The sequence below is a fragment of the Cyphomyrmex costatus genome, unplaced genomic scaffold, assembly GCF_001594065.2.
Source record: "Cyphomyrmex costatus isolate MS0001 unplaced genomic scaffold, Ccosl1.0 scaffold43, whole genome shotgun sequence".
Classification (NCBI taxonomy): Eukaryota; Metazoa; Arthropoda; class Insecta; order Hymenoptera; family Formicidae; genus Cyphomyrmex; species Cyphomyrmex costatus.
The window spans coordinates 3,133,846-3,160,460 of NW_017278534.1; the positions used below are offsets into that span (position 1 = coordinate 3,133,846).

The window sequence follows — 26,615 nt, forward strand, 5'->3', positions numbered from 1 at the left end:
GGGGGGGAGGTAGTGCCATTAAGTGGAACGTCAGTGGATTTTCCTCCGCGGGGCATTGTTCCTTCTGTCGGATAGAAAAGTCAATTTCCTAAAAACAATTCTGTCGACCACGGCCCAGGGAGTAATACGTACGAATCAAGCGACCAGCCGCCCGCGGAAAACCGGGTGTGAACGAAATGAAATTACTACGGGTGCGGAAGAGAACGAATTTCTGTAACGGCGGCAACGTTGGTGCGCGGCGGGCGGTAAAAGGAACTAAAGTGGAATATAGCCCCGACAGGTTTGAAAATTGAGAAGAGCCAAAATCCTTTGGTCGCTTATCAATCGTCGAGGTTTACGGTATACGTTCTCCTACAGTCTGCTTCTATCACATTTATCCCAAAATGTATGAGAGTTTTGCCAACGATGGCGAAATCGCGAACGGATCCTAGATAGCGATCGTTGATATTACTTTTGGAATATTCCACTCGCACATAAAAAAAAACGTATAATCTGATCATCTCTGACGGTTGATATCGCATGCAATGCCATATGCAATACTTTTTTATGCATATTTAAATATCCTACGAAATACTGATATACCAGAATATTCCCGTGGACACTGAAATGTTCCTCTCAACTGCAGGCTGTTTGACCATTTTAAAGTTGATTTTCCATTCCGTTCCAAGTTTGCTAAAGAATTTATAATCGAGAAAATCCGATGTGAAGACGTAATACACACTTTCTCTTTGTATTAATTTTGCGCAAATATGCATAAAATAAATGTAGACTTATACAGAATTGCTCTAGATACATATAACATTTATACAAAGTGTACGTGCGAAATAAATCATCCGACGGCGAGGAAAACTTTCGCAAAACCTCGTAAACGCGGAGTCAGATTTTTCACATGCATGCATGTATAAATGCGACGTGTGCGTAAGAACAGCTTATGAGGTATCATTCATGGATTTTCGGTAAGAGCCTTTTGAGAGGGATTGAAAGACTCGTTCGCCACGACCTGAAAAGTCTAGGCCGCAACGAAATTCAGAGGGTTCTTGATGTAAAAACTCTTCAGGCAACTCTCTCTCTTCATGAGCCGGTGTTTGTAAGTTCGTGACACGAGTCCTCAGAAAGTTTCGGGGAAACGATTTACTTAAAGTACAACTGAGGTGCGTTTCAGTTGTACACATACTTTATCACTCGTATACATGAAAATCTCGACGCAATGCAGCGGCAAAATTGTCAAAAGTTATTCTAGCAAGATGCATATAGTAACGAGCGAAATTTCTGCCTGTTGAGTTCGCTCGTTATTCATACTCGCTTGTCCAATTATGATGCATTAGTACGATAATCATAAACGTACATGTTAAAATATGTCTTTAAATTCGTTTTTCAAGATAATGAATAATGTACCTAATTAAATTAAATCCATTATTAATTTATTCGACTAGTATAAGTAAAATTTAAATCCTACATTAATTCATATAAAAAAAAATGCAGAGAGCAATAGAATAAAAAATAACGTACAATAATATTACACGTAATAGAAAATACAAAATTATTACTTTATTTGTATAGAAAATATTTTGATACTTACAACGTACATATATGTTTTAAATAAATTATTTTCGTAAAGAATAAACCTTAATCGAAAAGCTGTCATTTTCCATGTCTTATAGTAATCCATTTATTTCCCAGCAAAACTAATCGGATATTCACAAGTAATCAGAAACTCAGTAAAGTTCGACATAAACCAATAAATTTCAGACACTTGAAGATGGGTTTGCGTACAACTTGAAAACAGAATCACGCAGATTTAACGCAGCTAAGGGAAATTTCCTATATCTGTATTGTTTTGATTTGGGTGCATCTGTTTCACGGACTTTCTCTTTAGCAGTATCGCCTATTAGTCGAAATACACTGTTTTAAGAGAAGATTTGTGACGATTTAGATGAATGATTTGTTTCTTGAACAATCTTGGCTTTCTTTAGAAAATATCTTTAGAGAAATTATATTTTTTCCTGTAGATACTTTTCAGAATGTTTCACTCAGATGATATTATTTTGATTAAAATATCATAAAAAGGTTGCTTAAGATGAAAAGACTGATCCTAATCAGTCTTGAAACGATCACATACATGACACTTTCAATAATAATAATAATACCGAGTGTCAGTGATCAATCAATCACCTAGGCTTTCGTGCAGGTGCTGCCTGCACGCAGCGCGCGATATTTCCCTATCTATTTGACGAGAGGTGGCTGCGACTACTGTGCACGAGAAGCTGAGAAACCGATAAGCGTCGTCTTCCAGGATGTTAGTCGATCGGGGAACGGCGCGCGCTTTTTTTTTTCCTCTCAGCAGTTTACATGGGAACAAGAAGGGCCGGATAATCGAGTATGCAAAGCCTTGATAACACCTACTCTTAAAGCTCGGAATACCTGCGTTACCACGATCCACGCTTCCGGGGTCGACTGCCGCGAAATTATACATGCGACATGTATAGAGGGTGTCTCAGGAGCACTTGACCTAAATATCAAGCACTAGCAACTCAAATAACAAGAATAACTTTATGACTATGTCGAAAAATATGATCGGAGCTTAAAGAATCTTAATGTATTCGTGGATAAGAAATTTTTATAAACTGCAAAAATGTTTGTCAAAATATAATTATTAAAAAGATTTTGTATAGGATATTACCATTTTGAATTGTAAAACGAACTATTCAAATAAAAAGTTAATAAGAATTTAATCACACGCGAATTAAAAATTCAATAGTAATTTGTGAACAGTAATTTTTGGAGAATGTGTTGAGGAATTATTCTTTGTTCCAATCTGCTTCAATTCATTCTATATATTTGTGTGTGTAGTGTGTGCTCAATCACAAAATACATATGGATTCACCGCGGTGCAACTTTTGACTGTAGACGAGATTACATCTCTCAAACTCGAAGATGTTCAAAATCCCTTTCTTCTTGCTTCGTTCGTACACGTGAGATTAGCGTCCTGGGTAATTCGCGAAGTCGGTAGAGATGGAGAATAGAGAAGGGTACAGGGAGATGAAGGACGCCGAGAAGAGGGTACAGAGCGAAGAAGCGAGAGGGAAACGAGACAGAAGAACCAAAGTTTCGCCGTGAGGCGCGACGTCTTGTCCTGAGTAAGTTTCTTCAACGAGGTACCGAATCTTTCGTACCTCACACCCCATTGGCGCATGTGAGAAGCGAAAAAGGGGGAGTTGAACGGGCGTATATATAACGAAATCCATGGGACTTCCTCAGCAGTTCGCCGTTGAACTTCCGCGTACACGATGTGAGTTTTTTTTTACACAAGAATGAATTCTCCAGGGGAAAAACAATCTCGCACAATGCATGCGGAGATATATAACATTATGTCAAAGAATAAGTGCATTTCCTGTTAAAGAGATTTAACCTTATATGCAGATTTCGTAACTTGAAAGCAAAGTGTCAATGAATATTAATCACAGAATGTACATGAATCGATTATTATTATTACACTATACATTGAATATTTCAAGTATATTTGCGAATCTGACATTTTTAATATGTCTATGTGTTTCTTCAATTGAAAAACAAAATACTGACAAGTATAGAGAGAGTGCCAATTTACATATTATTTAATTACAATATATTTGATTCTAAATATTATTAAGGGAATTCTAAAGTGTTGAAATTAACAAAGAGAAAGTTCTCAAAATTGACTGTACATATTATAAAATTTTACAATTGAAATACGCATAAAACAGATGAGAGATTTAATTTAATAAAAAAATTAAATAAAAATTAAATGATTACATTTAGAATAACTATAATATATATTATATATTTTTTTAAAACTTTTTTTGATCTCGTTAAATCGTCTGTTTCACATCTTTTATATTTTAATATTTTGTCATAATTAATATAAATGTTAATTGCAAAATGTATAGTTGTACACGGAAAAAAATTTACTAAAGTATCTAAAATTTTGGTTCAATACAGATCTGAAAATAATTTTGTTAGGCTATCAAAATATTATAATTATGCAGCATACACAAATTAATTGTTAGAATACCAAAACTTTATGCAGTATTGCTCATCGTGAGATTTCGATGTATAATTAACAATTCAACAAAAACATTTTTTCCGTAAAGAGTAGATATATCAAGAAAAACACATGATTTTACATTATTAATGTAACTAGCTAGCTTTCTATTATAAAACGACTGAATAAAAAACATATACTGAAATGATATCATATCAAATTAGTGACATCATGCAAGCTATAATGCTATTCTACCATTGTGTTGTGTTATATCGATGCTACATATATAAATCGGATATTCTATACAAACGCGAGCTATTCAGATGAAAAAAAAAAACGAACGTAGCGGAAAATACCATTTTTGTGGTCGCTTTTATTTTCTGTAAATGTCACAGTCTTTTATAGAATGCTGCATGCGACCGGCGCTTATTAAATGTTATCGGGCAAACGTCATTGAAAATAAAATGAACGTACCGCTTCCGCGCCGGAATATAGACCACCGGTCTTTTCAAAATAAACAAATATGAGGTGAACCGAGCTCCGGTAGCTTAACAATACAGAGGGTCGACAGATGCGAATAACATTTAACGAAAAATGTCAAGGGGCTAATACACAGCCTAGCAGAAGTGATTACGATACCGTCATATCTAACACGCGCGTACAAGCTTTGATAAATGCCGCTATGTGTTAAAATCGAAATTTTTATATGTTCCGCAATCTACATTTCCCCGTCCTTCTGCGATTTATTAAATTCACGCTGCTGGCAACCGGTCAAATCGTATACGGAATTGAATGCGCGCGCGTTAATTTTGTTTCGCGTACAAATGGCTTTCCTTTATTTTCACAAATTGCGAATGTATGTACGTATGTACGTACGTACGTATACTTCGACAGCTGGAAAAGAGATTACCCCACATTGTGTGTCAAAATGTTTTATCGATGTCGACAACAGAATTTTTATCAGTATGATGACTAATGGATTTCGTCTAAAATTTAACTTATGGAAAACATTTTTGGGAGGGAGATTGCGGAGAACAGTTACTGATAGACATTGTATTGTTAACAATGGATGCTATAATATTGTGTACTTCAGCTTCGTATTACGTGTGATATTTCGGTTTACCGCAGCATAGTTGATTACCTATCTCGGAATAACTCTGGTTTACCACTGCATAGTTGATTGGCTATATCGAAATAACGCGAGTTTATCAATTCGATGCATTAAAGCAGCACACGCGTTACATGTCACGTTCGCCAGCATTGTCCAACGTTACGATAAGAAGTTTTCCGAGGCACCGCCATGTCGGCGAATTCATGAACATTCTTCGCACCGGTCCACGACAACATCTGCCAACCATTTCTTCAAGTCATCCATCTACTTTGCACCGCGTTTCACATATTAAACTTCAGTTCACTTCAACAGAAGAAAATCACTAAAAAATCTATGGGCAACATTCCTCTTTCATATTACATCGCGCAAATATTTTATATCTCTTCGCGTACGAAAGCTTACTTACGCAAAGAGATCTCTAAAATTTCTATCGAATGCTCCAAATCTTCCACGCTACACGTTTTATAATATTTTGAATATGAATATCTTGATCACTTTAGTGTGTTGAATTGATCTTAATATTTTGAGTGCTAGCATTTTATATTAACAATTTCAATAATTTAAGAAATTTTTCGAATATTTTTTCTTATAAGATTAGTAATTTAATTTTTATTTTTCCACATAAAGTGCAGAAATACATAAAAGCTAAGTTACATTTCTAAAATAAAATAAAATATTCAACAAAAAAATCCAAACGTTTCAAATATATTTAATGAAAAGAGCAATATTTAGAAAGAAAAAGATGCTCGATATAAAATAAAAGCTTATAGACTTCGGCAGATCGTATCAATTTAAATACTGTCTGATCGTACAATAGTGGAATGTGCCATTTATTAGCCAATAAACAATGTACAATATGGTACATAATAGCAAACAATAGGATTCATATATAGCGTCGTTTGTTTTTTCTAAAAGCAGGGAATATCGTATCATAAGCAAGATATACAATGGACAAAAAATGGCGTACAATGGGGCTTACGTGCTCGTCCCGTTTTCCCAGGACGAATTGCACAATACGCAAAAATCCACTAGGTATTTTCCCGACCGTCGGGCGAACGGAAGTATCCAATCACCCGTATTTTGAGCAGAATCCATTGGAGAGCCACATTCAAAACACCAGGATATAGATTATCGGTGGACGATACTTTTCGATTCCGCGATGTACGAATGTGATCATAAAATTGGGGTTGCCAATGGGGACACTGGGTAACGCGTGCATTGCATCAATGCAATCTACTGGTGTACACTGTTGCAGGTTCAAAGCTAGGCTTTAACTAGTTCTCGGTGCATGATACAGGATTTAAAATACGGTAGTAACAGAATTTGTCAGAATTATATTATACTTGTATAAGCAACTACGTGCATTTTTATTAAAAGATACGTTATGAAAAAAATATTTTAAACCAGAAATGTCAATTAGTTATGCCGCCGAAAAGTAAATACTCTTTGTAAAGAATCGATGAATAATTGACAAGTTATAAAATAGAAGAATTATAGAAGATAAGTTCTATTACACATAATTCAGTTTTGTTTAGTCATTAAAAAAATATCTTCATAGGAAATAATGTTTACAAAAAACTCAATTATGAAATTATAATGCACGTGTATATAAATGATTAACAATATAAATATTAAAAATAATAAAAAATTAAAATACTGAAACTTTTTGAGCAATGTTGACATTTTTAGAAATATGCGACAAACGTGACTTTTTTTTTTTTAATTCAAAGTACTCTATTCAGCAAATCTGTATATCCGATTTATCTGAACTATCGTGAATTATTTTGCATCCACAGGGAGAACGGCGAAAATCATCGAAAACGCACTAGCAACTCGACGCGTATACTTGGCGACGAAAGTTGGAACGCCGGCGGGTGCATTGAGCAAAGGGTGAAAGGACGGGTCAGCCGGCCGGAAGGTAATGGGAGCGTAGGTTATATCCGTGGCCGCTCAATTAAATCTCGTCGACGTCGCGTGCAGGAAAGCGAGCGCAGCGTGCATCGGAGGCTTCCTTACCGATTTCGAGTGGGTGGACCCTGCTCTCAGAATTTATTAGTCCGTGCGACCGACCGACTAATCTCGACTCGGTTAGCCCGAGCGTGTGCGACTATTACTCGCGGAGCGTGTGTTGGTTGATCGTAGAATCATCGAGATCAAAATCATGAATCATGAAAAGCACGAAAAAGCAATCATTTTGTCATATTCCCGCCCAACAATTCTTTCTGTTAAACACCATTACTAAGTTTGGTATAACTATCAATACGTGACAAAGGATATTCTAGACACTTGCTAACGAGGTTGTCTATAGAGATATTGTATACCGAGAAACCTGATCTAATTCTAATCGAACATAATCTAACTTGAACTAAACGGATTTGATCCGATGTGCGCTAATCTCGAATATTCGCTACGTTCGAAGTTTAATTCGAATTATCATTCAAGTTAGATAGATAAATCGAATACAGTGATGTAATACGTATAAAGTGCTGAATATTAAACTTAACGTTCAAAGAGATATTGAAGTCATAAATTATATGTAAAATTTTTTAAATTTCCATTTTAACGAAATGTGTGTGACATTTATACCATGTCATTCGCGACTTAATAGGATTAAATATAATAATATATGTATTCATTATCGTAGAAATTCTTTCGAGTTGTGAGGTTGAATCCAAGGCAAAAAGTAATAACTTATATAAGACGTCTAAGATCGATAGTTTTTAGGGCAATATGGAACACACAAATGGAAATAGAATTTTTATAGTTACCTCTTGCAGGTACTGGCTCGCGCATAGCCGAAAGGAGATGGAGTTCGCTTTGCCTTGAGTAGATGCCAGGTATCTCTGCGGTGCAACGTAGATTCAAACGACCGTTCGTGTAATGGAACGGTTGAAGGGTGAGACTGATCTCACTCCACTGCGTTCCCTCGTCTTCTTTCGTCCGCTGTTGCCTCGTGGTCGTTTCCACCTGCAACAAATCAAGCGTGAGTTGGAGAACGTGTGAACGTCACGAGAAAAGGAATTCGCGAACGCTAAAGGGTAGACGAGATGACTACGGTAAGGGTACCGTAGAAAGAGAGAGAGAGGAGAAAATGTAAATCTGCTTTCAACGAAATCCGTTCATCCGGAATTGGGAGGAGGTGAACTCCTGCCCTGTCCCTCCCATCCCACCTTTTCGTCATCCCGCACGTTCAACGGCGTACCGCGCTAAAGACGAGGGTTTCCACTTCGATGGAAAGTTAGAGAACCCGCTAACGTTCCTGCCATCGTGTTCCTGCCCGATTAATGTTCCTCCATTCCCCCTTTTTTCTTCTTGCGTGAAATCGCTTCTCGTCAAGCTGCGGCAGCAAAGAGCGAGCCTGTCGAAAGTATTGGCCGGAATGGCCGAGTTCCGGCTTTCTTAATGGATCATTATCGTCCCGGAAGTCGTGATAGCGTCGAAAGTAAGTTATTCGAGTGAATTGCAGGGTAGAGTGATTTGTAAGTGAATTGTAAGAAGTTTGTCTAAACTTTCATCAATGTAGAAGACAACAGATTGATGTAGATTGAGGTATGTGTGTGTATATAGGTATATATATATATATATATCATATATAGATCGTGATATTACATAATGTTTTAGAAAATATAATCTTTATAAGGTATTTTTCATTAAAAAATTATAATTGACATGATATAGAAAAAATGAATATGCTCCGAAGACACATTAGTCACGAAATAAATAATTATAAAATAATTCAGCAAACTTTCAAAAAAATTTACTTTTTAAATTTATCTATTTATTTTCTATTTAAATGTCAGTTAAACCGTAATAATCTTGTGCTTAATAGTTTCTTAAGTGATAATAATCTCAGTAATAACATAATTCTCGATTCAAAGCGTTATATATGCGCACCTGATGCCAACATGCTTCTAGAAGATAGTTGTTGCGAAGTTTAACAGCATTCGCGTCGAACCAACGGTAAATTACATAGAACATCTCGTATTATATAGATTATTAAGCCAACAGACTGTAGAATACGTACTAACATTTCAATCTCGAACATTACGTACGTTCGAAATTGCTTGGACAATCGAAATCAAATAGATATTTCTGTTGTGTGCGCTACACTTATTTCTTTTTTAGCAATAAGTAGAAAAAAGAACACTTAGAAATGCAAAGACATTTGATTTGATGTAATTACGAATAATACATAGAATCGAATTTCCGAATTATCTTCTCAAATAACGACCTATAGTAGTAGGTTGTAGAAATTGAATAATAGAAGATGACTTCTAATCGCGGCCAATCAAATGAAACCTAATAAGGCTAATTGAATGAACTTTGTAATGGAGCTACTACAATGTACGAATGATATTATAAAAACATAATAATCCATGATAAAAATATAATAATATCCTCCTGAAACTTTAAATTAATTTAACTTTGTTAAAAAGTTTTTCAAAGACAAACTAAGTATAAAAGAAAAGACTTTCCACTGTATCACCATATTATGCCATAAAGTTCACTTTTCAATTAAATATGCATAGCATTACCTATATATTTTTTTATTACAGTCTGTGTCATAAGTAAAAAGAATGGATAAAAATCGGCGCAAATATTTATGTGTATATTGCATTGTGTGTACGCTTGACACGTCAAGTTTAATGCTAGTTGCAACAAAGAATATCGGCGAAAACATGCAAGTATTATAGGAGCGCTTGCTGACTTTACATTTTCTCAACTGAGGAATTATGCAATTCGCGCGATCCAGTGTGATATATGGCGGAACGCGCAAAAAAGAATCTCGACCAATGATTAATGGCCGAGTAGCATTGATACTTATCCCCCCGACGCGCTAAGAGTGCGTCCAGCCGAATATAAATTCCGCTTTTTAAACAGCTATCCGTGAAATTCAATCTCGGAGGGAAGCGAAAGTGATTACAGCGGTTGAATACAGATTATGAGAAGGCGGTCGCTACGTCATATTTAAGCGCCCCGGATTTTCTTTGTAAGCATCCAAAGGAAGGCTATATCTCTTTTCCCACCGGCACACTTTCGTGTCCTGCGCGATGAAAAAATTAAAAAAAAGAAGACGTTTGAGTATACCTAACGGATCGTGAAATTTTCTATTATGAGATTAAATGCGCTAGTCTTACCGAAGAAAAGATCCACTAATATTACGTCGCATGATGTAATCAAAGCTTTGATATGACGCCATCATTTTCAATATAATGTCTAATAATTTCCTCACGCAAGTTCGAAAGAAAATTTGACTGATCTTGCACAAGCTTGTAAAAAATTGGACGATGTTTCAATTTGTTCTGAAATCAAACTGTATGATTCCACAAACCAATGGTTTGTAAGTTCGTAAGATCTCGCTAAAACTTTTCTCTCGATCTTTTAATTGCTTACTCTTGTCAAAAGTTTCATGGATGTACTTTTTTTAAGCCGCGTACCTTTTTATTTTAAGATTCTTTGGCAAATTTGAAGTTAATTCTTCAACGATCAAGATTTTTTTCTTCGAGATTTTTCGATCAGAACTTTTAATTTTCAATACTAAATCTTTTTGATATAGCTAAGTCTCAAATTAATATAAGTTTATTTATAAAATTAAAGAGATGTTGCCAATACATTTGCTTTTTTCAAAGTTAATTAGAAAAACTCTTTTAAAATTCATTAAAGTAATAATTCAGGTTAAAACAGATTTTCTGCATTTATGTTTCTTATAAAATTACGGTTTAATAAATACATTCATCGTACTATAATTATAATAATCTTCAAAGATATATTTTATATAAATAATTTGCTTAAATATTTAATAATCAAAAATATTTGTAACAAGTAAATGTTGCAAAGTATTACCTAGATAAATTTAGAAAATAGAAAATTACAAAAAATTCATCTTTTATATCAAGAATGCCGAGATAGAAACGCTAACGATGTTTACTTCGCATGCTCAACCGCATTCTCAAGAATTTCCACATTCTCGCAAAGCCTACATAGGGTTAGGTACATGTAACTAACACTACGTCTAATCTAAGTTAAGTAATCGAGTGAGAAATTCGAAACTAAATTAAAGTGAATGTATCCAGAATACTTTTGATAAGATCACGGAAAGTTTACATTACAGTAAACAATTAAGTGAAAATAGCGTGACAAAAAAACCATTTATATTTCTCAATTCTCTTAAAATAGAATATTTGAAGATATGTGTGATAAACTTTAAATATATTTTGTCATAAAGCTCTCTTTTTGAAATCTTATATAAAATGTTATGTTTCAGTTATCTTTTAGATTATGAATGAATTATGGCGCGCGCGCGCAAAAGCAAAATTCTCAGCAAGATTACAGTTTTATCCAAGAGAGATTTACTTAAAATTGACTAAGGAATACGTTTATTTATTTCTATTTTTGTAGAAGCTTAATTTTACCTCGAGATTCTTTTAATCTTTAATATTAATCTCTAAATTAGATCGCACTTTTTAATCTCAGAAGAGAAATTATTTTCACATTCATCAGATAGAGAGAAAGAGAGAGAAAAATACTATTAGACCGTTGATTCAAAGCATTTTTTGCAGAACAGCTTGCATTTTCTAATTTCATTATTCGTCATCTGAAAATGGAATTCTTTCTTTCCTTGCTATTCAAGGCGTAGATTACCAGAAATACAGCAGGAAACCCGCTGCGCAGCAGGCCATTACAGAGCTCTGCACGGTGCGAACACGAGCGAGATATGAAATCTCAGTAATGCACATTTAATTGCACGTGTAGTACTTGTTGAATCGATGCGCGCATGTATCTGAAAACCAATATATTCGATTGATATCGCGAACGTGAAATCCGATTGGTATCGAGGAAATACGACCATCTCCATGGGGACTGAAGTAATGCGAAAATAGATAAAAACATCTTCGATGTACAGGTTAAATGAAATTTTTATAAAAAAATGATCTAAAATAGATTTATTTTATCTGCTACAAAAAAGTCTATTTTTATAATATCCTTCATATTTTAATCACAAATGTGCGAGAGACTTTATAAGATATAAATAGCAAAAAGATAAATTTTCGCTTAACTTTATTGAACGAGATCATGAACAAGATACAAAGCATACGGATTAAATTCTCATGCAGTTTAATTAATTTAAAAAAATCGTGAAAATAGTTATAATTTTATAGGGCGACCGAAGAAAATTGATGAAAAATCAAAGAATGGATGGCTCACAGAACGACTACAATGCAGTTATATAGGAATGACAAACGATGTGGTTTTACGGTGCACCATGATAAGGTAAGAACTGTATGTACTTGTAACCATCACCGATGTTACATATCCTATGGCGCATTACACAGCGTGTGCGTCGCGTGGCGAGCGGCTTACCCTAAGTATCCTGCGCAATGCCCAACAATACACAATACCGCGTCGCGCGTGCTTAAATGCGCCTCGAAATCCACTGCAGTTCGAGGCGCATGCATCGCATTTAAGGGCGTAGCCATGCGAAACCTGTGCGACGAGACACGGGTTTATGTGCGCGAGGCTACGTCGGCACGACGTGATGCAAGAACGGGATACTTTTGACCTCGGTTATTCTGTGTGAACCTCACAAGTCTCTCCCAGGCACCTTTGAAGTGTCGCGCGGTTTTCGGTGTAACCGCTCGCTTATGAAATATAACCCTCGACCGCGCTCGCGTAGGTTAACTCATTTACGCCTAGAGGCTTTAACATCGTCTCGAAATGGGGTATTACGAGAAGTCTCTTGTCCGTTACGCCAGCTGCGTACTACTTCCCCTTTCTTTTCCAAAACAATAGTCCATGATCTTTTGTGTCTCATACATATTCGTTTTAATTAGTGGCAATTCCCTGAATGGCATACTTTCGAAATAATTCCGTACTGTACGTCGAGGTAAAGCAACGTGTACTCTTATTAAAACTGAATTCCTAATGCATAAAATTTCATAATATTTTCGCGTAGATAAGGATACGTTACACGTATATTAATAGTATTATTTCTTCGAGCATTGCTTTTCTTCAATAACTATAAAAATAAAAGGAGAGCTTAATAGAATTCGAATATAAAAAAATCTTTTAAAATACAGAATTTTTTCTCTCGCATATTAGATTTGATATTTTATAGGAATATTACTTATCATTTTAATCGTATTAATTTGTACACTATATAATGATAATCGTTTTAAATTATAATAAAGGCTCACATAATAAAGATTAATTGCGAGATTATGAAAACAGTAAATGACGAGCATCCGTTCCCCGATGAATATGTCGAAGCGTGACAATGCAAAATTTTTGCAGAATTTCAAAGTGATCTCCAGTTTTATCGCTAACCAACAAATTTTCATACGCGGCTATCTCCTTCCTTCCGTAAGAGACGGTATTAGATAGGCGATGGGCCGAGTTCTCCCGGAAAGATCTTGGCGCAGCATGCATGCAAATCCTGACCGCGATAGTAGTGCGGATAGCACACGAATCTAGATGCGGAAATATACGTGTATATGTACGTAGCCATGGATACCATGAGCAGTCCAATTTCTCCCCGGTTGCTTTCGACCGCTTTCTTGCATTCCTCGAGCGACTTTTACATTGCACCGAGATTCGACTGGTATTTAAGCGGCGTTTATCGCCAGCGAGGGAACTGTACTCGAGGGCTGTATAGGGGGATGGTGGCGGTATCGAATGAACCAAACAGAGGAGAGAAGGAAAGACTTGTTCGGCGCGGGCTCGAATGGGAACCGATGCTCGTGGCGAAACGTGCGGCGGCAGGAGAAAGAAGCCAAAAGGCAATGCTTCGTAAACCGGAATCGATCTTATAGAGGATTCCACCGGTATCCTTTTACAAGCTTCTCTGTCTGCGGCATAGGTTAGGCGGACGTGTTCGGACTATGGCCCGTCTGTAACGAGCGGGCTTCACAAATACCGGCGCGTTTGCTCCGTGGCCTCCAACGAGCATCCATCCTTCTTTTGAGCATGGATACGCGATTGAATTAGATGTATGTAGATATCGCAAAGGACATCGCGTATACACGATACGAAAAGAGGAACCGGGAGAGAGATACTGCTATATCGACCTTGTTCCCATCCGCGCTCGTTATTGCTATCGAAAGCGACGTGGACTCGAGGAGGATGTTGGGCGATATCGAGAAAGGAAAGGAGCCGTTTTCACAAGCAGACAAAAAAAAAACGACATCGTAGTTTTCCGGCAGAGAGGAGAAATCAAAAGGCACAACTCGAACATCAATGATCGTTTCGCGAGAGAAATCTTCTTTTCGTGCGGAATTTATTCAAGCATACTTTGCGAATCAATCGACTGTCCACGAATGCTGCGACATGGATTTCCTTGTGATTCAACAATTTCGTGAATGGTACATGCTTTTATGTTCTTTGATGCATCTTTAATCTACTGTGAAAGATAAAGTGCACGTTACGTTCATATTATCGGATGCGTTTATTATTTCATTGTAACTAGTCTCGATAATTGATAATTTAATTCGATCGATATCAAAGAGGTGTGATTAAAACAGCACATAAATGGGAGTTTGCAATAATGATTAATAATAGAGCGTAATTGACACTGTCGCTCACGCATATCTAGTGACGTATAATGAGGCTGAAATTCTACCTGTATACAGTTGATATTGGTGTTTGTCATCTAATATGTAAAGCAAATTCGCGCGTTTGTATGGTGTTTTATGTAATACATGTTTACACACACACACACACACACACATATTGTGTATTTTTTGCATATATTTTTCGTTACATATTCGACGTGTTTTGCATTTGATTTTGCTTTTCGTCCAATCCTGAAAGTTTACGTAATATTTTTGCACTCTACGGAGTTCACGTTGTATAGATATGTCGAAAGTTTTTGAAAACGCGCACTTTTTGTTGACTATGCAAATATTTTGCTTTTCGTAAAGTTTTAAAATACTTAATTAAACGTCACCCTTTCGATAATACCGGCAATTTTTTACCCCCAAATATTTTTTGCTCAAGCTGAAAATTAAAATTTCGCTGCGACGTAAAATTCATTTCAAAGACCACAAATTACATTGTATGATTGTGTTGGTCACTATTTACAATATCGAGATATTTAATTAAAGTTTTTAATATATTTTTTATATATTATATACTTCTTTGTATATACAAACACATAACAAACAAACGTTATTATTTCAATATTGAAAAAAGTCGTTCCGCTTTAGTCGAACCTGCGGATAAAGTTTCCGTCTTTCGTAACACTTTGTATTACCTTTTACAAACTTAATGTGTTCTCGGTTAGGCTGCGAGTGTTATAAAACTCGTCATTGCTCTATGATCAATTAGGAGAAAAACAACGGTCTCCTAAAAACGAAATACGCGAAAGGAAACTGCGACTGGAAGATAAAAGAAGTAGCGTGTTAGCGCGTTAACTTCGACAATGTTCGGCACGTTTTTAGCCGTACACATCAACCGGATCAGAATGAATCTTCGTTTTCCTCCGATTCGATCACTCTTCTTTTTTTTTTAGTCATTCAGGGAACTAGTGAGCCTCTCTGTTTTATTTCACTTCCGTGTTATTCGGCGCGCATACGTTCGGTCGATGATCTATGGGACAGGTCTGATCCACCGACTGTGCGGAGTGACGCGCCTACATGCGGTTGCACACGCGAATACGATAAATCACAGCGAATATGAGCTCGGAACGCGCACGGGGTGCCATTCGAAACAGGCCGAACGTCCAGGGCAAACGTTTGCAGTTTCTCTCTGCAAACTGGACATCGCGTCTCTCTTGTATACGCTGATCGATGATTCTGCAATGACAGTCGCTGCTTGCTGTTAACAGATGCAACGTCGTGCTTCAATTGGGGAGTGAAGAATCGATCTGATAAGCACGATCGACATCTTACGTTGGTTCCATCTCGAAAGCATAACACCAATTTAACGCGTGACGTATCGATAGTATAACACAATTTGGGTGCAATGGCGTATTTATTTTACACTGTAGAATAATCTAGATTTTAATTACAAAATTCTCATGCATACACTTTCTTACTTTCATATAAATTGATTTTACTAAGTTTCTAAAGAACGCTTATTTTTGTGGTTAAGTATATCTTTGAATCACGAGTTCTTAACTTTAACTCGAGGTATCTTTTAAAAGAGATAATAAATGTACAATAGTACAATAATATAGTAGTAGATATTTCACTTGGCATTTCTAAACACAATGGAAAATGTGCGGAATAAAAAGGTAGCAGTGGAAGCTGCGACACGTCGCTGAGACTCTACGATTTCAAGTGTGATACTATAGTATATTCGTAGTAATATCCATCCTTCGGACTTCTCTTGTTCATGCAATTTAGCAGAGTATACAGAATGTCCTAGACTCGTCGGATGTCCTTTCAACAACAGATACCACAGATCAAACAAGAAAACAGCAGTTCCGGCAATTTCGAGAAATCAGTATCTAGTAATAAAATTACGTAAAATTGGAAAATAGAGATTTATGACGAAAATTTTTTTAAGAGTCGCAAAAATAAAACCAAATAGGTAAACATGGATATTTATTATTTATTATCAAGATGTGTGGAAATTAATTATTTCAAAAATATATATTTAAAAATGTTTATATTAAATTTATATAAAAAATATATAATAAATGCTTCATTACTGAAATTTGATATTGGAATTTAATATATTGGAAATAAAGATATGATATAAATAATCGTCTGCCAATAATTTCACAAAGAAATGAAAGAGATAGCGTCTCACGTCAATTTATAATTTATTAGCGTCCTATGTCAATTTGAAATTTATTTCGTTTTCGCAAGAAATTCAAGTAAATACATATAAATGCAAAGAAAAGATCATGTCTAGGATATTTTACACATCAGTTGTAAGACGTAACTCGTTAACAGAGTGGGCACAATGCACGCATACTACACAAGTGCTTACCAGATACGTAAAGGGACGTGACATGCCGTCGAATTGTAGGGTCTCTCGATCTCGTACGAGGCGAGAATACTAACGGTGATTGTGTTAACGAAAGCAACGAGAATTATATATGCGGGCGTGCAGAAAGCAAGCGTAAAGAGCTGGGTGTGTAGCGGACGAAAGGATAGAAGGAAGGGAAAGTATGTGCTTTCGGGCAGCCGTCGGAGTGCCAGTACTCTTCGTTTCCGAGTTGTGAGCCACTCGAGAGCTCTCTTCCCTGCATCCTCTTCTCGTGAAAATTGCGCTGTGTGAGAGTACTATACAAGTGCGGAAAACTAACGGAATTTAAGCAGGTATTGTATCCTCGCATCTCGTTCGAAGAATGTACGATTCGCGAAGAACGATTTACAACACTTCCTGATTATTCCTTCGCCGGTGCGTTGCCTGTCATTATTACATCTGGAAAATTTGTTGAGATCACGACTCAGCTGAATTACAAATTCAAGAATCTTTCATTTTCGCTATACAGTATATTCTTTCTTTCGATTACCGTTAGATCGATCATTAATAAATAATAATTTTTACTCATAAAACTCTCATAAATTTTGTAAAACTGCGGAATAATAATTATCGTTTTCACAAAGCAACAAGAAATGTTTAATTAATTTAGCTCTTCGTCTCTGCAATTTGGGTCTTTTTTGACACAAGCGAAATTTCATTATCAAATTTCTCCGAAATAAAGAAGAATAAAGTCCAGTTTTCCTTCTTAAAATATTTTATAAATATCTTGTATCTATTTAGTGATGTGATAAAAATGTTGACAAGTAATCCTATACATTTTTCCATATTTAAATTAAAAGACTCAAATTGCAAAAGAAAGAATAAAAAATTTGATTGACGAAGGAGTAACTAATATAAATTGATTTTCAAATTCGCATAGAGAAACGGTGTACAAGTTTCAACGGAAAAATTAAAAGGAAAAGTCTCTTTAATGTAATTAATATTATTTCTGTATTTAGATAACAAGCGTAATCTTCATCAATGCAAATCCTATTTACCGAAGTGAACACTATGTTTAAATGGTCACTTGCGTCTGAGAGAACCATATACGCAGTGCTATCGGGCGTACTAATCCATAACAAGAGGGCATTATATGCGTCGCTGTTGATTACTTACGCAACGTCGAAGTTACTGACACCATATCCAATAGGAGAGACATATCGTGTCACAAAGGTCAACAACTCCGATAGAAGGTCCTTCTAATCCTTCAAAGGATTTAGTTTGCGGTTAGTGATGATCCCAGTATACGATTTCGAGACTTAGTAATAACTGCTTCTATACCAATTTAACTAGCGACAGTTCGTACTAACAGATTTTGATTAAAATAAATAAAACATTTATCATTCTCCTTTCACGATTTCTTCTTGCTAACTTTTGTTCTTCCGTAAATCATACAAGCTTTGTTTATCATGCATGGTCCATGAGTAAACAAACAGTCATCCTGTAATTTATAAAGAATTTTATAAAGACGCTGCAAACTTTTTTTCATGTCATTTTAGAGTCTCATCTGAAGAAGCTTAGCTTGATTCAATCGCAGTGTAATCGATTCTTTTCTTTCTTATTTTGTAAAAAATGTTTCATCCGGCTTTTATAGCTTATTATTATTATTATTCTTTTCATTATTATAAACATAATTTTTTGCAGTTTCATATAAAAGTACGAAAGAATCTTAATATTCTTTTTAAGAATATTAATATCGTTTTAAGGTCTACATATTTAATCTGAGAATACTCATCTGGGGTGTTTTATCCCAGTAGAGAAAAAATGTAAATTGTTTAAAATGTTGTTTTATATGAATATTGCTTAATCTATTTTTTTCTTTAATAATTATTCTTTACTTGAATTTTTAATATGCAATTCCATAAAAAATTCACAATAAAAACGTTATATTAATTAAGATCTTTATTTTTCGAATATACTGTCATAATAATTAACATAATATTCTCTAAATTCTTTGGAGTGAAATCTCACCCGATTATAAGGTGAAAATTGAGCCAGTTTGAAAAACAGTAGTACAATTTTTAATATTTAACAGTGAAATTTTACTCTTTAGAGTGAGATTTAATCTAAAAGTTTTAGAGAATATCATACTTATTCCATTTAATATTTGTTCTACTTACTTTATTCAAAATATTGTGATTAAGTTCCTACCCATAATGTTCTCAAATAATGATGAATCAAAACAATTAATAATAGATATACAATATATTATTAATAATAGTAATTAAATGTTCAAAGAAATGGAATAGGATAAAAAGAGGTTAATTACTTGTTATAAACTCTATATTATATTATTATGCTACTAGTCATAGGTTAAGTTTAGGATGAATGAAAAGGATATATGTATGTTTGGGTGAATGAATGGTTTAAGATTTATTGTAAACCAAGTCTCCTTCTTGGCTGTAAAGTTGAAGTGTAATAAATACTACTACTATTATTAATAATAGTAATCTTAATTTGAATGTAAAAACATTCTAGATTATTGTTTATATAAAAAAGAAATCAGGTAACTATTCCCGTTAAACACATAAGTCATTCTTTTTAATCTTATCTAAAAATACAAGTTTTGGTGTTTACTTTTGGCCAATTTTGAAATAATTGTCAAAGGAAAATATTTGTAACGTCCTCGCAGCAATTCGAATGATCTCCCTTGTCGCGTCACGAAATTTGCGTTTCAATATTGAAGCAGCATCCATTATGAACCGTCAATTTTCTTTTTACAACCGTGAAGCTGTGGTGTGCATACTTTATGGTCGGCCAATAAAACATGATTTTCGGAGAGGACGTGAAGTATAATCGGTCGGTACGCGCAGTGCGTCGCGCTTTGGATCGCGCGGCAGGCGGCAGTAAAGAGAATACGCGAATGTCGGCATGCATAATTGCGTTAGCCGCGGCAGCAGGGTCCCAGGATCTTCCAGCCTGTTTTGAATTCATGGGTGTCGTTCAGTCGTACCCTCGCATCGTATTCGGAGAGCGGTGAAGCTTTGCCCCTATTACGCGTGTACTTGTCACGAACGAAAGAACCTCTCTCGCATTCCGCCGAATCCCACGTGGGTTACCAGAGATTTATACGAATCAAGATACTCCGGCGTGATTGCGAAAGCCTTGGAATCTGTGAAGATCTATCTTATAGGTGCGAAGAAGAAGTACGTTAGAATACATAGGAAGAGGGACCAAGGGGGATTCTTACTCGCAGTGGAGGTCGGAAAACGAACTCTTCGCCTTGATCCCCTGTCGGGTTACGGCTCCGCCGAGCGATTCGTAAGATTCGCAATTCGCATTTTCTGACAGGGTTCGGGCGGGCGCGTGTAAAAACCTTAAGTGCATCCCGACAAGTGGCCTCGCTCGATATGTACGAATACGAGCACTCGAAATTTGGATCTGCGAGAGGCGTATCTATGAAAATCCTAGTCGGGAAATCAGTTTCTCAACGGCATGGAGATTACAGCGATATGCGGAGTAGACGGTACACTAATCTACGGTCGCGTTAATACTTAACGAAGTAGTTTCGAAGTGGTGTTTACAGCGTAATGTCTTCAGCACACTTTGATCAAACAGCTGCTCGCTCACATTGTATGCGCAAGGTTAAGAAATTTTTCGTTACCTTATCTTTTTAATATTTAAATTAAAAGTAAAAGATGTAAGGAGCAGATTAATTATAACCAAAGCAAAATAATTCATTGGAGATATTTGCATCCTTTGAAATCATAAGTTATTAAATTTTATATTATATTACGAGTATTGAAGAATTTTTATTTTAATACATTGTTAAAAATAAGTCTTGGAAAAATTTAATTTTTTATAAATATTATTTGTTTGTTTAAATAAAAAAGAACTTTTTATATTTATACTACATGATAAATGTTCTCACAAATAACGTTTATAAAAAATATTTGTGCGTATAATCTTCTTTAGCAAAAGATAATGTTTATGATCTATATAAATGTAAATTTTAATTACTTAAATAATTATTAAAAATAATATTAAAACTGTATCAAAAATATATAATACCAAAATTTTGCTTGCATTATTTTCTAATTTAATGTCAGAGGAAATTAGAATTTCAATAGTAATTATTTCATAGAATTCGAGGAATCAATCGTCTAAACTTGTCAAAAGCGAAAAATTAAGAAATTTACGTAACTCACATTCGGACACATAATATATTTCATTTTTCAATTAATTTAAAGCAAGCTAGCTTTATTTTGTATTTAAGAAGAAATTTCATTAAGAGTTTAATTGCTAAGATAATTACTGTTGAAATTTGACAAATTGCCAGTCTTTCCATCAAATTTTCTTTAGAGTAGATTGACTGAAAACCCATCAAAGAATCTGCGGTTGAGAGATGGAATGGTTAGTCTAAGTACATATTTTAACGATGGTTTCTTCAGATCTTTCGAAGTCGAATTTTCCTTAACGCAAATTTAATGAGAAATCATTACTGTTTCTCGTAGTTTCAAAATTTTCAATATCAAATATTTTAATAAGTAAGTCTGAAACTAAAAATCTTATTAAATATAATTCAAATCAAACTATATCATAAAATTTATCTTTATTAATTCGAATTAATAGTAATAATAAAATAATGTAAAATAGAGATGATTAAAAAAAGGAAATCGGGTTTCTTTAGAATATAATCTTATTTTATTATTATATGTATATGATGTAATGGCGTATAAAGTTTACATTTAAAGTAGCATTGAATTTCTTTATTTATATTAACTTCGAAGAATGAACTCTTTGATGTCACTTTAGGTACGGTATAGCCTCGGGCATAGCTGGCTTTCTTTTATTTTATATATGTTATAACTTTTTAATAAGGATTTATCAACTTTTTCAATAGACTAACAACTTTTTTTTAGGTGAAGATATATTTTGCTTGTTACCATTACATTAGTTAATTTCTTTTGGTGTTTATCGAAAAAAATTTATTACATATATTCACTTTTTTCATAATATTTTTACACAAACTCCAATATTATGTTGTATATGTGGTAAAATGTATAGAGTGGCATCGAAGAATTAATTTTTCAATGTTAGTTATTTTTTAATTATAAGTAGTTGCGTTTAAAAGAAGCAATACGTGCGCGCAATTTATCTCTTTATATGAAACGCGTTCAAACATTTGTAAGAACAACCTTAGTCCGCCAGTAGCTTCTGTCGAGAGTCGTCGAGTAAATAGCCCGAATGGGACTCGTCTCAGTAAATATGTCTCCCGATACGTCACGGAGCTTTCGCGTTATACGGCATCATTTATAAGATGAAGAAGACGGTTATGGAACAGGAGTAGTGATAAATATGCCTGAAGCGTCTAGTTGTGCGAGTTTCAACTCGAAGGAGTAAAATCAGGCCGATGCATACAACGAATGCTTGTGCATTCACGATACACATGCCAACGTTATTTATACTATCAAAATAGCTTGCGCTGGAATTGAAAGAAAACTGTTCTACATGTAGTAATAAACACATCGATGTGATGAACGCATCCGTCGTCGTTCTTCGATAACTCACTATAGGTATCAAAGAACGTCGAGTGCACGCAATTTTTTTATCGTCGTTACAGAAAGAGTTCTTACAAGCTATAATACAACGAGATAATATAAAGGCAATAAAAACGGAGACGTCACGCCAACGAACAAACGATAGTCGTTATTACCATTGGCTCCTGTCGTAAACGCGCGAGGCGGACGCGCGTCCGCAGTATATTAATGCATTCTGCTGCTGTATTTATGATCCACTTCCACCCCAGAAGTCGTTTACTTTCAATTCTCGGGTGTTCGATTAATTTTCGTATCGATGGCGCCCGAGAGCTCGCCACCGCCGCCGCGCCGTCACGCGCCACCGTGAAATTTATGGCCCACGGATTTCGCGAACTTCACCTCGGGCTATGGCTATCGCGATCGCGGAAAAATCGGAAATCCGGCGCGTTGTGCCGAGCGGACGGGATATTTAAAAGCGTCTAGCTCACGAGCTATTTGCACTGGAGCCGCGGTATGTACGTACGCGAATGCCCAGAGGCGAGATACGTATTCCCGCGAAATAACGGCGATTAAACTTTATGGGTCCCGGACAGTGCCGAGGGCATCTCTCTCTTTTGGCCGATCGGTGAACACGGAAACCTGAAGCTGATTGCGGAATGTGACACTGCGCGAGTCCGCGATCGTTATTAATACCATTGACCGTTCCGTTTCTGAAATATGGTTTGCACCGTCGTTCGCGTACAGTGACAGCGAATCGGTGCAACGGATGGATTCGAAATGGAGTAAGGAGTAAGCTTATATATATGATCGATATTTCGTACGTCGATATTTTATCCGTGAAATATTCGTACACGACGTACAGATAAAGTTAAATTTGCATTTATATTCTGCAAAAGTGCTACCTTTATTGGATTTGCTACGATTAAACGGACCAAGTTAAATAGGAAACGTGCAGACGAGATTTCTAACGATAATAGAAACGATCTGAACTTTCGACAAAGAATATCGTGTGGTTTTTAGCAATAAAGTTTTACGTAATCTCTGTTATACACACTAAACTCGCGTACGTCAGAGATCTTTGCGAGACTCTCGATTCACCGATGTGGGCGGTTATCCACTCTGGCTTCCGTGTGTGTCCATCGATCCGGATGTCGTCATCGTTCCGGGCAGATACATTTCCCGCCGTGGATATTATTCGCTCCATCATAGATATGTGGATACGCGTGTCACAGTGTGCGAGCGTATTCCCGTGCATCATCTCCAGGATATAGCCCAACTGTCGCCCGCGAATCATATGACGATGCTGTCATCGCGACCCATCCGCCGGTGTAACCCACTTTTCTAGCCAGAATTCTTTCCTCCTCAAATGCAGCAGGCGTAAAATATTAACCGATAATGAGAGTGGCGACGACGACGGGGTGAAGTATAGAACGGTTATTGCTAAAGGAAAGTAGTTGAAGCAGCTCAAGGACATGTCCTGATATATGAAATAATATAGAAATAAGTGTAAAAGATAATAATAATAAGTAGTACCTATATTTGAGATGACTTTAATTATTTGTTAAAAATAAAGTAACAAAAACGTTCCTGCTGTAATGGAAAAATTACTTGTCTCCAAATTATCAATATTTTAAGGAAGTAATTGAAACTTTTAAAATTTAAATAATTTTTAAGAAACTTTTTAAGAAAAAAATAACATAACTGACATAGGGACTTTTTCTTTCATTATGTCAGTATCGATAACACTTTCATCTAACAAAGAAGATTTCTTTTCTATAAACAATTATTGCGAATTAGATCAAAATACAAACTCTTTTGACCTCTAGCGACAAATTGGGGGAATTACAAATATATCGATTTTTCAATAAAAAATATATATCATATACATCTTTAGAGTTGATTTTTTTTCTGTCACTATCTCAAAAGTACTAATATTTTAGTTGTGTCATTTTTCAAAACGCTATATAATCACATGATACTATATCTTGTAATAATTCGGGAATGATTTGTTACCCAAGTGCGCCATCCTGGAATTACGTAAGAAGGCGTGAGCTATATTGGGAACAAGTCGGAGTTCCAAACTTATATTAAAACAATAAAAACGGAGGACACGTTGCGTCATCGGAACTTGGTACCGAAGGTATTCTTATACGTGATCACGTCGCGATTTAGCGTGTGACCTAGAACGATCGCAGATGTTACGTAGCCGATATACGTTTGTGACATTCTGATATGCGGAAGAACAGTGAGATCAATTTGATCGATACAGCGTGTCGCATCGATATATAGAGAGAAGAAAGAAACAACAACACGCGCGCGTTCCTTCCTGTTTCTTCTTTTCTTGTCTTGACATCCTTCCTGCCGCGCGCGTTCCCCTTCTTTTCCGGTTTTCCTCGAAAAATTACGAGTACGTGTAACTCGGTTGCGACGTGTAACGCGTCGTTGACCCGATACCGGAAAAGACATTCCAGGCCATTGGTCACAACGGCGCTTAAGCGACGTTCTATCTTTCGTTGGTGTGTGTCACTGGTGCTTTATAATCCCGGCGATTGAGCCCCCGAAGGGGCTCTTGTCTCTCTCGGTCTCCTCTTTTGCCGTGCGCCATCTCACGTTCCGCTCAGGGGGTGGTTTAGCTACCCTCTCCTTTTCTTCATCCCCGCTTTTCGTCCTTCCATCCAGTTTCCGTGTCCTCGTCTCTCATCTCACGACTTCAAAGCCACCCAAGTCTCTCTCGCAATAAGATCGTCGGTTTACAGTAGACACTGCAAGACAAAAGCCGTTCCTTACTTATTCCGCGTTCCGCTTTCGATCTATTCCACCGTCACCAATCATCCTCTACTCAGTCTACTCATTCGTTATCCGTTTGATTTCCGTACGAGAAAGATATTGCGTTGCAAAGGATGGAAATAAAGCTGATTCAAATGTGAACGGAACAATGAGTGAAAGCCTCCCTTTTGAGACATGACGAATGAGTTGGACGGGACGTATGCGTACCTACTATGACGCGACAGCGAGATACGCGACGGTCCTCGTGAATGTCGAGTGAATGTCAGATTCCTCGGGGCTACTCTGGGGGACCAAGCGCGTGTTGTACCGGCACGGTCTTTCGCGCAATTAGCCACGCGCCCGTGCATTAACGTACAGATTTATGGAGGTAATTAATGCTCCCGTATGCGAATTATTGCATCCTATTTGATACTCGATTTGCCGGCGGTGTAGCCCAATTTCTACACGCCGTCGTGCTTTCAAGGAGTACGTTTCAATTTATTTAATTCCGTGTCACGGAAACTTGGAATGTAGAACGATGGCAGAGTCAGTTACCGTGCCAATCACTGCTCGGGCTGTTTCGGTTTATTTCCTGCGGTCGACTCGCGCAAGATTTATCGAAACATTACGCGATTATCCTATTTAATTGAAAACGTATACACCTCATACATATGCCAATAACCCGCTCTTGATTACGGTAATTTCTGTGACAGTATTACGTTGTATTGTAGAAGGTGCTTATGTGTTAGTGAATTGTAACTACAGCCCGGATGTGCAAAGAATACACACAGTAAAATACTAATGTAATTAGCAAAAGCATTTGTCAAACTTTAAGAAGCTTTTATGGATACAGATTACGCATGGGATGCAAAATTGGACTGTGGAGAAACTGATCGACTCTCATAACTACACTAACATGATGATCGTGATATAATTTACATGCAGTACATGTAATGGAATAATGATCAGTATGCTGCAACAGGCGGAGACAATCCGCAGTTACCGCGATGTCACGTCGACTTGATGTATTCATGGATCATACTATTGTCACCTATGATGCAAAATATGATGAGAAGAGTCGGGTAATTTTTAATAACGTTGAAAGTCACACGCGACAAAGTAGAATATTCCCTAAGGAATCTGTAACTTCAGAAAAGTAGCGATTTTCTATATATTTCACAAGATTCATTAGCGAAAGTAATTTATTATTCGAGACGAAGAATTAAAGAAGTCCGCGTTGCAGTATGCTTTGAGAGCGCGGAAC

General features: G+C 36.2%; 1 protein-coding gene across 1 annotated transcript in view; it reads right to left on the reverse strand.

Moving 5' to 3' along the window:
• The window catches only part of LOC108777350 (platelet endothelial cell adhesion molecule), a 152,363-nt gene that overhangs the window by 4,582 nt on the left and 121,166 nt on the right, over positions 1-26,615 (reverse strand). The window contains exon 5 of the mRNA XM_018544209.1: positions 7,901-8,099. Coding sequence (XP_018399711.1) covers positions 7,901-8,099 — 199 coding nt within the window. The remainder of the gene's footprint in view (positions 1-7,900; positions 8,100-26,615) is intronic.